The 16,143-nt window shown below is 40.9% G+C and overlaps 2 protein-coding genes across 2 annotated transcripts in view; both read left to right on the forward strand.

Annotated features, from left to right (window-relative positions):
• Nucleotides 1–1,391: 1,391 nt before the first annotated feature.
• LOC120031561 (40S ribosomal protein S3-like) lies at nucleotides 1,392–6,975 on the forward strand. The gene is made up of 7 exons (XM_038977373.1): nucleotides 1,392–1,484; nucleotides 2,159–2,289; nucleotides 2,782–2,875; nucleotides 3,142–3,236; nucleotides 4,626–4,813; nucleotides 6,385–6,624; nucleotides 6,894–6,975. The coding sequence occupies exons 1-6, from the start codon at nucleotides 1,401–1,403 to the stop codon at nucleotides 6,582–6,584; spliced, it is 792 nt and encodes a 263-aa protein (XP_038833301.1). The 5' UTR covers nucleotides 1,392–1,400; the 3' UTR covers nucleotides 6,585–6,624; nucleotides 6,894–6,975.
• Nucleotides 6,976–9,412: 2,437 nt separating this feature from the next.
• The window catches only part of rsf1b.1 (remodeling and spacing factor 1b, tandem duplicate 1), a 44,020-nt gene continuing 37,289 nt past the window's right edge, over nucleotides 9,413–16,143 (forward strand). Inside the window, exon 1 of the mRNA XM_038988481.1 lies at nucleotides 9,413–9,566. Coding sequence (XP_038844409.1) covers nucleotides 9,413–9,566 — 154 coding nt within the window. The remainder of the gene's footprint in view (nucleotides 9,567–16,143) is intronic.

Here is a 16,143-nt window from a genome sequence, read left to right on the forward strand (position 1 = left end):
TAGTGGATTAAAAAGTGTACAACAGTATTCTGTGCATACACACCAATTCATCCATATTTGAGACTTGGCCCAGGATTAGGGCCATGTTTTATTTATTTTTTGGCACTTTGCTTTCACTGGTATTTCCAGTATGATCCACTAAGTTTGCTGCAGGTAGAAAATCCTAGGAAATATTACTTAACTGAGACAACCTGTCTCCAATCATCAATGTCTGGTTGTGCATGTGTATTTGGTGGTGGGGTGGGGTCGCCTATGCCAGGGGAGGTGAATCTTAATCACATAAAGCCTATTATTTGGCAGAGAATACTATTTGTAGATCAGTGACTTTACACCTCACTTTGCTCAAGCTGTTCCTCTCCAACCGACTCAGACGTTGTAGCTAAAAATGTTGCAGTTAAAGGGGAGGGTCAATGAAACCAATTTAAGTATATTCTAGAAAATTCGGGGGGTAGCCTCGACCGGGACTTGAACCCTGATCCAGCGACTGTCAATCCAACGTCTTAACTCAGCATTTCCAAAACTCGGTCCTCGGGACCCCAATGGGTGAGCATTTTGGTTTTTGCCCCAACACTACACAACAGATTCAAATGATCAAACCTTGATTAGTGAATCAGCGGTGTAGTGCCAAAACGTGTTTGTGAATCCTTGCCTTAACTGTATGCAAACAGGTTTGGACCACAAAAACCCAACAGTTGCTAGCCAGCTAATACAATCCAACTTTGTTCCGTTTTTGCTGAGTTTGTTCTTGTGCAGGGCTGGGCAATTCCAATCATCGAGGGCCTGATTGGTGTCACAGTTTTGCCCCAGCTAACACACCTGACTCCAATAATCACCTAATCATGATCTTCAGTTTAGAATGCAATTTGATTAATCAGCTGTGTTTGCTAGGGATGGAGAAAAAGTGTGACACCAATAAGTCCCTCGAGGACTGGAGTTGCCCACTCCTGTTCTAGTGGCATGCTAACGTCTGCATGTTAGCTAACATTTTTGTCTTCCTTTCACAGTAAACACACCTTAAGCGTGTACTTCCGGATATTAACAAGACGTTAGGTAGAATAGCTGAAATACGTTTAAAATGTAATTGATCTGGAATGTTATACCATTATTTATTTCCGTCAAGTAGTGTACGTTTTAGTTTGTCAGTTTTAGCTTTGTTGTTTTTGAAAAAAATAATTTCAGCTGTGTTTGAATCTGTTGTGTAGTGTTGGGGAAAAAAACCAAAGACAACAAAGCTAAAACAAACTGACAAACTAAAACGTACACTACTTGACGGAAATAAATAGAATTGTATAACATTCCAGATCAATTACATTTTGTACGTATTTCAGCTATTCTACCTAACGCAGTGAGGAAGAGGAGAATCAGGGAATGTGCATGCGCTTAAATGAAAACAATAGCATATGGTTATTTCCGGGAAGCCGGAACAGTCTTTCCGGTCTATGAAACTTCCCAAGATGGCAGTGCAAATATCTAAGAAGAGGAAGGTTTGTACCGATTTATCTTTAGTTTTAGAGATTTCAGTTCACATATATAGAAACCACCCTTATAGTTAAGAAGTTAGTTACTGCGGTAACATGTCCTGTAAGTAGATGTACAATTTTCCGAAGTTTTTTAAATTTATTTTTAAAGCTACGGCTGGTGACCTAGCATGCTAGGCAGCACGCGCACATGATCCCATACTGTAGTGTGTTGAAATATATTCTTCATTGACCAGTGTAGTTTGCTAAAGATGTTAACTAACTAGTTACTTTGCTAACCCACTGGTACCTTTTCTTATCCGCAGCTTCAAAATGTCAATCAATCCCCAACCTGCAGGGTATTCTCCTGGCCATGCAAGTTTAGGTCTTACAATATTACTATGCCAGTTTTCCATAAAACATCAACATGCCACCGTGAGGCCAGATAATGTGTGCGTCGGAAAAATAAGTTGCCTCCGGATAGATGGGGTTTTCTTGGTTCGACCTGGAGAGTTAAACTGTATTTAATGTGATCGAAGTGTACATGTAACATTCCAATCTTTACTTTGGTTAGACATGTGTCCTTGGTAAGTCTACTGATTGTTGCAATGAGCAGCCAGGATGCTGTATTTCAAACTGTCCCTGCTAAATTACTTGCTGATTACCTCACTCACACTCCTCCTGTCTTCATATTTTTACAGTTTGTTGCTGACGGCATCTTCAAAGCTGAACTGAACGAGTTCCTTACCAGAGAGCTCGCTGAGGATGGCTATTCCGGTGTGGAGGTTCGTGTCACTCCAACCAGGACCGAAATCATCATCCTGGCTACCAGGTGAGTCCAAACACCTGGACATCAAAACCACAGGCGTACTGGCACATTCTGACAAACATTGATTTGGAGTAGATGTTTTGACCTCAAAAGTAGTCTGTCAAGATGAATCCACACTATAGGTTGTGCATGTCCAGCTAAATGCCTGAACACCCCCCCCAAAAAAATATTAGCTCTGGAAATTACATGGTGCATATCTGTTCCCATTATTTTGGGTTGTGGTTTATAGCTGTATCTGTGGGGGGGGGGGGAGATTAATGACTGCGTGCTGATCGCCATTCATGGTGAATGCAATAATGTTCCCTATATTTTCAATGCGTTTTCTGCAATGGGTGGGATCGTGAACTTTTCTCCACATATGACCACATGAGGTTTGACTATCTGATAAACTTAGATTTTTTAGAAAGTTGTCTCTGATAATGAACACTACTGTTGAGAGCCAGTGAGTTGACTCAAACTGTTGAGGTGCCAACAGACCAAATACTCTTTCACCAGGACACAAAACGTTCTTGGTGAGAAGGGACGTCGTATCCGTGAGCTGACTGCAGTGGTCCAGAAGAGGTTTGGCTTCCCAGAGGGCAGTGTTGAGGTAAGGGATGCTTGGTTTGACACCCATTGTCATGTTATGGCCATGATAGATCTCTACATTTTGGTTTTCATTGCTTCAGGATCATATTTTAGGGGTGGTGGATGACTATAAAGTTAGTATTTGCTTGTGGCTCATTCCTTGTCAAATACTACCAGAAATTCTATCGTTGTCATCTGGTCCCCTAAACACTTTCTGCTCTGTGAAAGTTTGCAACATACTGTGAGTGTGGTTATATAACTGTCCTTGTCTGTTTTTCTTGCCATCAGCTGTATGCTGAGAAGGTTGCCACACGTGGTCTGTGCGCCATCGCCCAGGCAGAGTCCCTGCGCTACAAGCTTCTTGGGGGTCTGGCTGTCCGCAGGTGAGGATCCTTGCCCTGTGTTTTCTCGTACTAACTATTGTTAGTACTTAATTAAAGGTGTGTGTAAGTTACTTTTTTAACAATTGAACCTTTATTTAACTAGGCAAGTCAGTTAAAAACAAATTCTTATTTACAATGACGACCTACCAAAATGCAAAAGGCCTCCTGCGGGGACGGGGGCTGGGATATTAAATAAAAATATAAGACAAAACACACATCATGAAAAGAGACAACACTACATAAAGAGAGACCTAAGACGACAGCATAGCATGGCAGCAACGCGTGACAACACAGCATGGTAGCAACACATGACTACAACATGGTACAAACATTATTGGGCACAGACAACGGCACAAAGGACAAGAAGGTAAAGACAACAATATATCATGCAAAGTAGCCACAACTGTCAGTAAGAGTGTCCATGATTGAGTATTTCTCTCCAGCTTTAAAGCAATTTTCCTGCAATTCTATACATTTTGCCATGGAACTGAGAGAAAATGTTGCAGTTTTAAAGATGTCCTGCAATTCTATGCATTTTTCTATGGCTAATGCTGTGTTCTTTTGCTCAAACATAATTAGCTAAATCAATACTGCTAAATTAATTGTTTTTGGAATGTTCAATTCTCCCTGACTCTGGTTTTGTATTTTGTTGATTGTTAGTTTTCAAATATTATATATTTTTTAATGGTCCATTATCTTTCCTACATGCTCAGTCTGGTTTTAGGGGTTTTAAGTTTACACTGAAAGTGTTTTTCATCCCGAGAAGTTGTGTTCATTTTAAGAAAAATCTCAATTTTTATTTTACTCTGCTCTAAATTTGGAGATGCAACTATACTAGCCCTCCCAAAGATTTCAATGACAAAAAATCCCTGCTCTATTTTTTTTTTAAATGCAACTATTTAGCAGGCAAAATGTATAAGCACTGATAACATTTCAAACTCTAAGATGTTTGTTTGTGGAGTATGTCAAGTGCTGTGAAAATGTTACGTTTTCAGTTGTGTACTGTAAGCTTTTTGCTTTAAGCCCCTTTTCACTTTTTCAAACGCGAATGAATAATTTTCATGAGTACGGACATGAACGGACATTCTTAATGCCCATCCTGTCAAACCTTGAAAAGATAGTGAAGTGATGCAGTGGTATGGTATACCTCTTGTGACTTCAGTTATTCTTTTATGTGTTAGTTGAAACTGGAAGATCCCAGTGTTAGAGCGCAATCTCATCTTTTACAATATTTTACACACTACTCTAAAGGGTGGGATGAATAGAGTTTAGGAGATCAAGACTGCAATTATCTGTTGTATATTATTTCATGCCACTGTCTGCAAAGTTGAAGACCTGGGACTTGTAAGAATATATGGTGTTTTAATTCTGCTTGTTTTGGTGTTGCAGAGCCTGCTATGGTGTCCTGCGCTTCATCATGGAGAGCGGATCCAGGGGTTGTGAGGTGGTGGTCTCTGGAAAGCTCAGGGGTCAGAGGGCCAAATCTATGAAGTTCGTGGATGGCCTCATGATCCACAGCGGAGACCCCGTTAACTACTACGTTGACACTGCTGTCCGCCATGTGCTGCTCCGTCAAGGTGAGGTCACCCTGGGGTTTTATGCCTGTGTTAACTGAAGAGTAAAGAACATTTCATGCAGTGTTTTACCCTTACTGCCACAATGACATGCAGCTCATTATGCATGTATATTCCTCCAACCAAATCACATGTAGGCCTTTGCAAATATGAGCAAACCAGCCAATCTATTATACACTGAACATTGAAGTTAAATTCAATGTGTTGTATTGAATAGATGTGTGAATTTGTGACAGCTTTTTGCGTAGCACATACGTAGAACGTTTAGAAAACGCAGGGTTCGCACAAGGCACTTGAGGTGCTTAAAGTACTTGAATTTGGAACTCAGAAATTAAAGTATTGGAATACCTTAAATCTGACATTTTCTCAAGTTGATACTTGAAAAGTACTTGGATTAAAATGAGAAAACAGATAATAACCAAATATGTTCAAAATTTATTGGTCTTACAAATTAATTTCCAGGCAGACTACGGAGTTTTATTTCCTCACGTGTTTCATGCTGTGGTTGCCAGGCGAGCTCGCTCATCCCATCCACACTGCCACTCAGCCAGGCAGGTACAGAACTGACTGTACCTGCCTGGCAACGTCACATCGATAGCTAAAATGCCAGGCAAATGTAGATTTAATCCTACCTTTTGTGGGCATGGAACATTTCTGGTATCTCTAATTTCAGCTCTGAGAACATTAGACCAACACTTTACACGTTGCGTCTTATATTTTTCTTCGGTATAGTTTACCCACCTTTTTTACCACTATATCACTGGACCCAATCATCCCACACTTCTCTGCAACAACCTTCAGCTTTTTTGCCAATAGCCTCATTTACGGGGCGCCCGCGATATTCTGCTTTATCAAGCGGCAGCCGTGTGCCTGCCATTCTGGTGGCCGTTCACATGCCATTTTCCCTTCACACAGGCCACACACCCTTTCCCGACCTGCCACACTAAAGCTGCAGTCGGACACAAGACACTTTTCTGTAACTATTAATTAGTAGATTCCCAAATACCCAATAAAAACAGTCATTCAGCTGGAATTGTTTAGTAATGTGAATAGGAAATGTGTTCACCAGTAGGCATGTCTCAACTCTGCTTGTCACTACTCAAATTACAAAATCATTAGTACTGACTTAACACTCATGTAGTGAAACATCGTATTATTTAGTAGAATTTGTAAGGTAGTGATGAATACTGTTTTTCCCCCATGAGGTTGTGGCAATATGTTGCCACCTGGTGGCTACTAGAAACGATTGCATAATATTAACTGTTACAAATTGATGGTCCTTAAATAGATATTAGTACTTGAAAGTCCTTACTTGACTTGCCACTGTCTGTAAGAATCCTGAAAATGGGAACAAGCGTCTTGGGGGTGAACAGGATACTAGGTTGCTGATTTCCCCCTATGGTATCGCAATACTGCTTGGTATCGAGATAATTGGCCTGGTATCATTAGTACAAGGTTTGTATAGTGACAACACTAATCAAGATGACTTGTCGTCTTATGGAAAAGGACCAGAAATGATAAGTGGTGAAATGGTGTCAAATTCTTGAGGTGCAATCTGTTCTGCCTGTCCAAAGGTGTGCTGGGGATCAAGGTGAAGATCATGCTGCCCTGGGATCCCAGCGGTAAGATCGGCCCCAAGAAGCCTCTCCCCGACCACGTGAGCATCGTGGAACCGAAGGACGAGCAGGTCCCTTCAACCCCCATCTCAGAGCAGAAGGGAGCCAAGCCGGAGGCCGCTGCCGTCGCACCTGCGACACCCGTCCCCACAGCATAACCATGAGGGAGCCCCAAACCAGAGTCACAATTGTCCCAATGTAAGGCAGGTTTAGCTAAGTGTTAAAAAGGCAGGATAAGTTCCAGTACAGCTTGCACAGTGCTGCTTTGTCACAGAACACAGAAACCCTGTTTCCTACTATCTCGGTCTGTCTGCATCCCACGGCTGGAAGAGACGCTGGGTTTCAGACACCACGTTGCCTGTTGACATAAATCTATGCATTTTGTTAGCATAGCCTAAAAGGAGTGCAAAAAAGTTTAAGGTAGAAAAATGTCTGCTCTAATTTTCCATATTTTATTTTTTTAACAGGTCATCATGAGTCATCTGGAAATTATCCAAATACCTTTTTCAAGTGTTGAGAAAAAAAATAAAAATAGTAAATGTTTGTAAATGTTTTCTTTGAAATTATTTGACCAAATGACCTTTCACTATGGGAAGTTACACAATGCTTGCTTTAAAACGGAGCCTTTGCCTTTTTAAAGTCACTTTGGTTCTTGACACCCACCCCAGAACATCTAGAATGTAGTTGCAACCTATTGCCAAACTGTTACTTTTACTTAATTTGTCATAATGGTGGTTAAAAAGTTAAGCAATTTAACTTGTCTGTGAATTACAATTGCATGTGTAATACAAAAAATATCTGGAACATTTTGTATGACAATGTATGGACTGCTCATGCCAAAATCATGGGTATTCATATGGAGTTGGTCCCCCCCCTTTGCTGCTATAACAGCCTTCACTCTTCTGGGAAGGCTTTCCACTAGATGTTGGAACATTGCTGTGGGGACTTGCTTCCATTCAGCAACAAGAGCATTAGTGAGGTCAGGCACTGATGTTGGGAGATTAGGCCTTGCTCGTGGTCGGCATTCCAATTCATCCCAAAGGTGTTCGATGGGGTTGAGTTCGGGGCTCTGCAGGCCAGTCAAGTTCTTCCACACTGATCTCAACAAACCATTTCTATATGGACCTCACTTTGTGCATGGGGGCAGTGTCATGCTACAACAGGAAAGGGCCTTCCCCAAACTGTTGCCAAGAAGTTGTAAGCACAGAACTGTCTAGTATGTATGACTGTATAGTGTAGCATTAAGATTTCCCTTCACTGGAAGTAAGGGGCCTAGCCCAAACCATGAAAAACAGCCCCAGACCATTATGCCTCCTCCAAACTTTAGTTGGCACTATGCATTCGATCAGGTAGTGTTCTCATGGCATCAACCAAACCTAGATTGGTCCGTCGGGACTGCCAGATGGTGAAGCGTGATTCATAACTCCAGAGAACTCGTTTCCACTGCTCCAGAGTCCAATGGAGGCAAACTTTATAACACTCTAGCCGAAGCTTGGCATTGCGCATGGTGATCTTAGGCTTGTGTGCGGCTGCTCTCCCATGGAAGCTCCCGACGAACAGTTCTTGTGCTGACGTTGCTTCCAGAGGCAGTTTCAAACTCGGCAGTGAGTGTTGCAACCGAGGACAAACTATTTTTACGCATTTCAGCACTTGGCGGTTCAGTACTGTGAGTTTGTGTGGCCTGCCTTGTGTGGCTGAGCCTTTTTGATGTTCCTAGACATTTCCACTTCACAATAACAGCACTTACAGTTGAAGGGGGCAGGGCAGATATTTTACAAACTGACTTGTTGGAAAGGTGGCATCCTATGACTGCCATATTGAAAGTCACTAAGCTCTTCAGTAAGGCCATTCTACTGCCAATGTTTGTCTATAGAGATTGCGTGGCTGTGCTTGATTTCATACACCTGTCAGCAACGGGTGTGGCTGAAATGGCCGAATCCACTAATTTTGAAGGGATGTCCACATACTTTTGTAACATTACATGTGTCAGTATTTACCATCACTCATTGTATTTGAAAAATCAGGGTAATTGACTTCTAAATCATTAGCAAAATCATGTTTTAGGCTGGGTGAAATACAGCTTTGCATGGAAAACATAATTCCATAGTTTTCCCAAAATTATATTTTTGCTGTGGAGACTCATCCAAAGGACGAATAAGTAAAAATAAATAGTAAAGTACAGATATCCCAAAAAACTATTTATTTTTGACAACTTTTATCTAACCACATTCCTAGAGAAAATAATGTACTTTTTGCTCCATACATTTTGACACCCAAAAGCACCCGTTGAATTTTGAATGATTAGCAGGTCAGGAAATTTGCCTAAATCACACATTTATCAAAATAACATCCCTACTGCCCCTGATCTCACTAAACACATACTTTGTTTTTAAGTGATGCCTGAGTGTTGGAGCATGCCACTGGCTATCTGTAAATGTAAAAAATAAAAGACGATGCTATCTGGTGTGCTTTTTTATAAGGAATTTGAAATGATTTTTTACTTTTGATACTTAAGTATATTTAAAACCAAATACTTTTTGATTAACTCAAGTAGTATTTTACTGGGTGACTTTCATTTCTTGAGCCATTCTCTATGACGGTATCTTTACTTTTATCCCCACTGAGTGTTCGTGGCGTTACAAGTGGATGAATTGATACAATTGCCAATAGGCAGGCAGTGTATCACATTATAGAAGTTATTCAAGCTACAAAATGGCAGCTGCGTCCGAGCCACTGTATGGCAGACTTTCCATGTATTTATTTGGGGCTAAATTGCCTAACTATGGAAGAATGTGAAACTGTTCACACCTTCATCAGTGCCTAAATAGTATCACTGAAGGATCATTCCGCGCGCATACTTTTTACATTAGTAATTTTACTTTTTACCGCAAAGACCTCTGGGCTGCTATTTTCTTTTTCGCGGTGAATTGTGGGCAATCATTGGTCCTCCGAGCTTTTCGAGTCTGCTGCTCCACCATTGGAAAAGATGGCTGCCTCGGCTCCATCGGTGGGTTTCTCCTCCGATTTGTGCCCAAGCTACGCCGTGATATGCTCTTTTCTAGAGCGTTATGGAGCTTTGCTGGATCTACCGGAGCTCACATTCCCGCAGTTGGAGAGATATCTCCAAGACACATCTTCAGGTATAGTTTGAAAAGCGCGAGCTGCTGTGGGGACGTGCGACTCCACACCATTGCATAGTGTTCTGTGTCGTTTGTCCCAGCTAGCTAGTTGTTATTGTGTGTTTTCCAAACGTTTTACATGCATTTTTGCTGTCCCAAATTCATACTAAAGATCCCGGGTGAGTCAGATACTTTGTTTTTGCACTGTTTATCTCCGAACTTTTCAAAGACTGAAAGGCTTCGGTGAAATTTGCTGATTTTAAATGATTGAATTTATTTTCCAGCCTTTATCTGCCATAGACCGAATTGCACGATATCACATCCTACAGAAACTGCTTTGAGCTTTTGCACAAAGATCAATTGCTGTTAACAATTATGAAAGTACGGGGCACACATGTTCTTCGCGTTATGACGTATGTTGTGATAAGGACAATTGTCCATTTGTATTTACCGTTAAGTAATATTTTAGTTGTGGTTCGCTCGCGCTGTATTGCGCACGCGCACACCTGGTCTTCCTGCTCAATGGACTCCTTAAGTAATTAGGTTCCAATTAGCTTGTATAGTAGCCACAAAGTCCAAATTGTCAACAAATCTTAATGGTTAGGTTTAAAATAAAAAATTGTATGATTTTGATGCATGAAATAAAAAACATTTGGGGCCGAATAGTGATTTGGAGGTCCCAGGCAGAGGCCTGTTCGCCCCCAATTGTTTTCATTTATAGTGAAGAGTAATTTAACTGTAAAAATGTACTACCTTTTAATGTGCCATGAACTTGAACCAGTCACTTTTTGAAGTGATTTGATGAGAGAGACATTAATCCCAAAATAATTCTAGCATCTGAACAGTGCACAGTTCAACTGCCAACTTTCCTTCAATTCACAAGTGGCTGAAACTATCTCATTGGAGAAAGCATCAGTGATCGAAACAGCGCCTCTCTGTCTTACTGTATGTAGCCCATGTATCTGATGCCAAAATCTTTTTGGGCAGACAGCATCAGATATAGTGTCTATAGAAAGTCTATTAATTCATTTTATTGTTACAAAGTGGAATTAAAATGGATTTAATTGTATTTTTTTGTCAACAATCTACACATTACTGTCTAAGTAGAACAATTCTCTATATATTTTTTAAGGATTAATGAATAAAATAAATTATATACCTTGATTAGATAAGTACCCTGAGTCAGTACATGGTAGAAACACCTTTGGCAGCAATTACAGCTGTAAGTCTTCTTGGGTAAGAAATTCACATGTGCAGCTATGTACTAAACAACCAAAGATTTCAACACTAAAGGCTGGTTTATACTACAGGTCTGTTCGTAAATTTAATCTGGAGTGCCAGAGGGTGCTCTGGGTGTAAATAAACTGTTGTCAGATTGTCCATTCGTAAATTGAGTGTTTCGCTCTGAGGGCACACTGGATGCTCTGGCCGAAAAGTAGGGTTGATCCAAGCGTTCTGACCTAACAGCAGTCAAGCACCCAAGCTAACTGGCTAACGTTGGCTAGCAAGCTAGCTAAACTCAGCAAAAATAGAAACGTCCCTTTTTCAGGACCCTGTCTTTCAAAGATAATTCCTAAAAATCCAAATAACTTCAGATCTTCATTGTAAAGGGTTTAAACACTGTTTTCCATGCTTGTTCAATGAACCATAAACAATTAACCTCACTAGGGTATGTGGGACGATAGCGTCCCACCTCGTCAACAGCCAGTGAAACTGCAGGGCGCCAAATTCAAAACAACAGAAATCCCATAATTTAAATTACTCAAACATACAAGTATTTTACACCATTTTAAAGATAGACTTGTTGTAAATCCAGCCAACATGTCCGATTTCAAAAAGGTTTTACAATGAAAGCGCACTAAACGATTATGTTAGGTTAGAGCCAAGTCACAGAAAAGACCGCCATTTTTCCAGCCAAAGAGAGGAGTAACAAAAAGCAGAAATAGAGATAAAATTAATCACTAACCTTTGATCTTCATCAGATGACACTCATAGGACTTCATGTTACACAATACATGTATGTTTTGTTCGGTTAAGTTAATATTTATATCCAAAAATCTGAGTTTAGGCGGGACGCTACTTTCTCACTTCGCAAAAAGCCAGAGAAAATGCAGAGGGCCAAATTCAAATGAATTACTATAAAAATCAAACTTTCATTAAATCACACATGAAAGATACCAAATTAAAGCTACACTGGTTGTGAATCCAGCCAACATGTCAGAATTCAAATAGGCTTTTCGGCGAAAGCATACGATGCTATTATCTGAGGATAGCACCATTGTAAACAAAGAGATACGCATATTTCAACCCTGCAGGCGCGACACAAAACGCAGAAATAAAAATATAATTCATGTCTTTGACGAGCTTCTGTTGTTGGCACTCCAATATGTCCCATAAACATCACAAATGGTCCTTTTGTTCGATTAATTCCGTCGATATATATCCAAAATGTCCATTTATTTGGCGCGTTTGATCCATAAAAACAGCGGTTCCAAATTGTGAAACGTGACTACAAAATATCTCAAAGGTTACCTGTAAACTTTGCCAAAAAATTTCTAAAGACTTTTGTAATACAACTTTAGGTATTTTTTTACGTAAATAATCGATCAAATTTAAGATGGGATGATCTATGTTCAATACAGGATTAAAACCAACTGTAGCTAGCTTTCTGGTCACGCACTTCTAACAAACAGGACACTTCGAGTGACCCTCCAAGATGGCCGTACTTCTTCATTACACAAAGGAATAACCTCAACCAATTTCTAAAGACTGTTGACATCCAGTGGAAGCAGTAGGAACTGCAAGAAGGTCCCTTAGAAATCTGGTTTCCCAATGAAAATTCATTGAAAAGAGAGTGACCTACAAACAAAACAATCTGAATAGTTTGTCCTCGGGGTTTCGCCTGCTAAATAAGTTCTGTTATACTCACAGACATGATTCAAACAGTTTTAGAAATGTCAGTGTTTTCTATCCAAATCTACTAATAATATGCATATCTTATCTTCTGGGGATGAGTAGCTGGCAGTTTAATTTGGGCATGCTTTTCATCCAAAATTCCGAATGCTGCCCCCTACCCAAGAGAAGTTAATGAACATGCACCTGTGGAATGGTCGTTAACACACTAACAGCTTACAGACGGTAGGCAATTAAGGTTACGGTTAGGACACTAAAGAGGCCTTTCTACTGACTCTGAAAAACACCAAAAGAAAGATGCCCAGGGTCCCTGCTCATCTGCCTGAACGTGCCTTGAGCATGCTGCAAGGAGGCATGAGGACTGCAGATGTGGCCAGGGCAATAAATTGCAATGTGCGTACTGTGAGACGCCTAAGACAGTGAAACAGGGAGACAGGACGGACAGCTGATCGTCCTCGCAGTGGCAGACCACATGTAACAACACCTGCACAGGATCGGTACATCCGAACATCACACCTGCGGGACAGGTACAGGATGGCAACAACAACTGCCAGAGTTATACCAGGAACGCCAATCCCTCCACAGTGCTCAGACTGTCCGCAATAGGCTGAGAGAAGCTGGACTGAGGGCTTGAAGGCCTGTTGTAAGGCAGGTCCTCACCAGACATCACCGGCAACGACGTCGCCTATGGGCACAAACCAACCGTCGCTTGACCAGACAGGACTGGGAAAGTGCTCTTCACTGACGAGTTGCGGTTTTGTCTCACCAGGGGTGATGGTCGGATTTGCGTTTATCGTCGAAGGAATGAGCATTACACCGAGGCCTGTACTCTGGAGCGGGATCGATTTGGAGGTGGAGTGTCCGTCATGGTCTGGGGCGGTGTGTCACAGCATCATCGGAGCTTGTTGTTATTGCAGGCAATCTCAACGCTGTGCATTACAGGGAAGACATCCTCCTCCCTCATGTGATACCCTTCCTGCAGGCTCATCCTGACATAACCCTCCAGCATGACAATTCCACCACGCACAGAACGAGCAGTATGGCTGATTTCCTGCAAGACAGGAATGTCAGTGTTCTGCCAATGCCAGCGAAGAGCCCAGATCTCAATCCCATTGAGCATGTCTGGGACCTGTTGGATCGGAGGGTGAGGGCTAGGGCCATTCTCCCCCCCCCCCCCCCCCCCCAGAAATGTCCGGGAACTTGCAGGTGCCTTGGTGGAAGAGTGGGGTAACATCTCACAGCAAGAACTGGCAAATCTGGTGCAGTCCATGAGGAGGAGATGCACTGCAGTACTTAATGCAGCTGGTGGCCACACCAGAGACTGACTGTTACTTTTGATTTTTGACCAACCCCGCCCTTTGTTCAGGGACACATTACTCCATTTCTGTTAGTCACATGTCTGTGGGACTTGTTCAGTTTGTATCAGTTGTTGAACCTTATGTTCATACAAATATTTACACATGTTAAGTTAGCTGAAAATAAACGCAGTTGACAGAGGACGTTTCTTTTTTTTTTGCTGAGTTTACGTCTAGACACAAATGAAAGATCTGCTCACTCTGACAATTTTACTCGCCCTGGCAGAGCTGGTTAGGCTGATTTTATATGTTATCCAGTGCATTGGTGACTGCAACTGTCCTGCCAACTCATAACGGTACAACCCTACATGAATCTGCAGGTAGCTAACCAACCAGGTTCAATGTTAGCTAGCTAACATCAGGCTTAACTAGCAATGCAAATGGCTCTGAAATAAGAATAATATTACTACACAGATCATACACGTAACATTAACTAGTCAGCCAGCTAACGTTAGCTAGCTAGCTAAAAGTTTCACTTTAACTTGAAATGAAAATGAATTTCTGACTAAATTAGAAATGTGTATTATCTGACAATGTAGCTAGCTAGACTCTCTTACCCATATAAATGGATGGACACTTCTCCCTCTTAGTCACCGATGCCATGTTTGCCCTTAGTTTGAAGATGTCGTCCGGAGCCTTCTGTGTGTTCTCTTTTCGACTCCGTCTGCATGTTTGCAATCAAACGCTAGAATTTTCTCAATTTCCTTAGCTATCATAATCTTATTCCACTGATTTTCAAAACTCGGTCCTCCAGAAAGTGCAGAACAACACTTATGCAGTTTTACTACGCGATATCTTTCAAAAAAGCCACATTAGAAAGGATTACCTACACATACTTGACCAGCTCATATTATAGAGAGAAACATGCTACATGGCAGATCAATCCGAACTCATCTCCCGGCATGTCCAGCCCACTCATTAGCTCAACATATCATGGCTAACTGGAAGGTTGCTGTTTATTTCCATGGCTAAACCAACTAGGCTCGTAATTTTTTTTTAAATTCGTATTTACAGATTGCATACAAGTTTGTTAAGGCATGTGTAATTTCACATTCGAGAATATATTTCTGCCCCAAATGTTTATTTATTTAAATTGTTTACGTTCAAATGGAGCTCCTGTGAAGTAGTGACGCGCCACATATGCCTAGTTTCCTGAAACGGTTCACTATTGTGCAATATTTGCCCATTTTTATTTAAAAAATTCTTCATGTTCTGTCAAGGTTTTGGGGATTATGGCTGGACAGCAATTTTCAAATCTTGCCATAGATTTTCAAGCAGATTTAAGTCAAAATGTTAACTTAGCCACTCAGGAACATTCAATGTCTTCTTGGTAAGTAACTCCAGTTTAGATTTGGCTTCTTGTTGTAGGTTTATTGTCCTACTGAAAGGTGAATTCGTCACCCAGTGTCTGGTGGAAAGCACACTGAAGCAGATTTTCCTCCATGCTTTTGCCTGTGCTTAGCTCCATCCCATTTCTTTTTATCCTGAAAAACTCTCCAGTCTTTGCCAATGTCAAGTATACCTACACCATGATGCAGCCACTACCATGCTTGAAAATAAGGAGGCAGTTACTCAGTGTTGTTGGATTTCACCCAAACATAATGCTTTGGATTTATGCCAAAAAGTGTGTTCCTTTGCTGTTTTTTCCCCCAGTATTACTTTACACATGCATGTTTTGGAATATTTTTATTCTGTGTATTTGTATTTTCTGTCATTTCGGTAATTATTGTGGAGTTACTACAATGTTGTTGATGCATCCTCAGTTGTCTCCCATCACAGCCATTGAATTCTGTAGTTGGCCTCAAAGCAGTTTCCTTCCTGTCCTGCAGCTCAAGGACAACTACAGGACGACTGCATCTTTGAAGTGTCTGGGTGTTTGAATACATCATCCACAGCATAATTATGAACTTGACTATGCTTAAAGATCTGTTCAATGTCTGATTTATTGTTAACTATCTACCAATCACTGCCCTGCTTTGAAGCTTTTAAAAAGCACCTCGTCTTTTGTAGTTGAATCTGTGCTTGAAATTCAGTACTTGATGGACCTTACAGGTTATGTATGTAATATATGTATGAGGAACAGAGGAAGGTGTAGTCATTCAAAAATCATGTCAACCCCAATTATTTGAGGTGACAGTGAGTCCATATAACCTATGTGATTTGTTACGCCAAATTTGACTTCTGAACTAACTTATGCTTGCCTAAACAAAAGGGGTGAATACTTATGCTACTTTTTTATAAAATTTTTAATAATCACATTTTATTAATATAATTTTCTTTTCACTTTGACATTATGGAATATTTTGTGTAGATCGATGACTAAAAAATGA

This window comes from Salvelinus namaycush, chromosome 3 (assembly GCF_016432855.1).
Source record: "Salvelinus namaycush isolate Seneca chromosome 3, SaNama_1.0, whole genome shotgun sequence".
NCBI classification, from domain to species: Eukaryota; Metazoa; Chordata; class Actinopteri; order Salmoniformes; family Salmonidae; genus Salvelinus; species Salvelinus namaycush.

What these genes read in the sequence shown, in the direction of transcription:
- LOC120031561 (XM_038977373.1), top strand. Translation starts at nt 1,401, where the DNA reads ATGGTTATTTCCGGGAAGCCGGAACAGTCTTTCCGGTCTATGAAACTT. An exon ending in ATCATCATCCTGGCTACCAG is followed by an intron (nt 2,290 to 2,781) that starts GTGAGTCCAAAC and finishes CTCTTTCACCAG; the next exon opens with GACACAAAACGTTCTTGGTG. An exon ending in GGGGGTCTGGCTGTCCGCAG is followed by an intron (nt 3,237 to 4,625) that starts GTGAGGATCCTT and finishes TTGGTGTTGCAG; the next exon opens with AGCCTGCTATGGTGTCCTGC.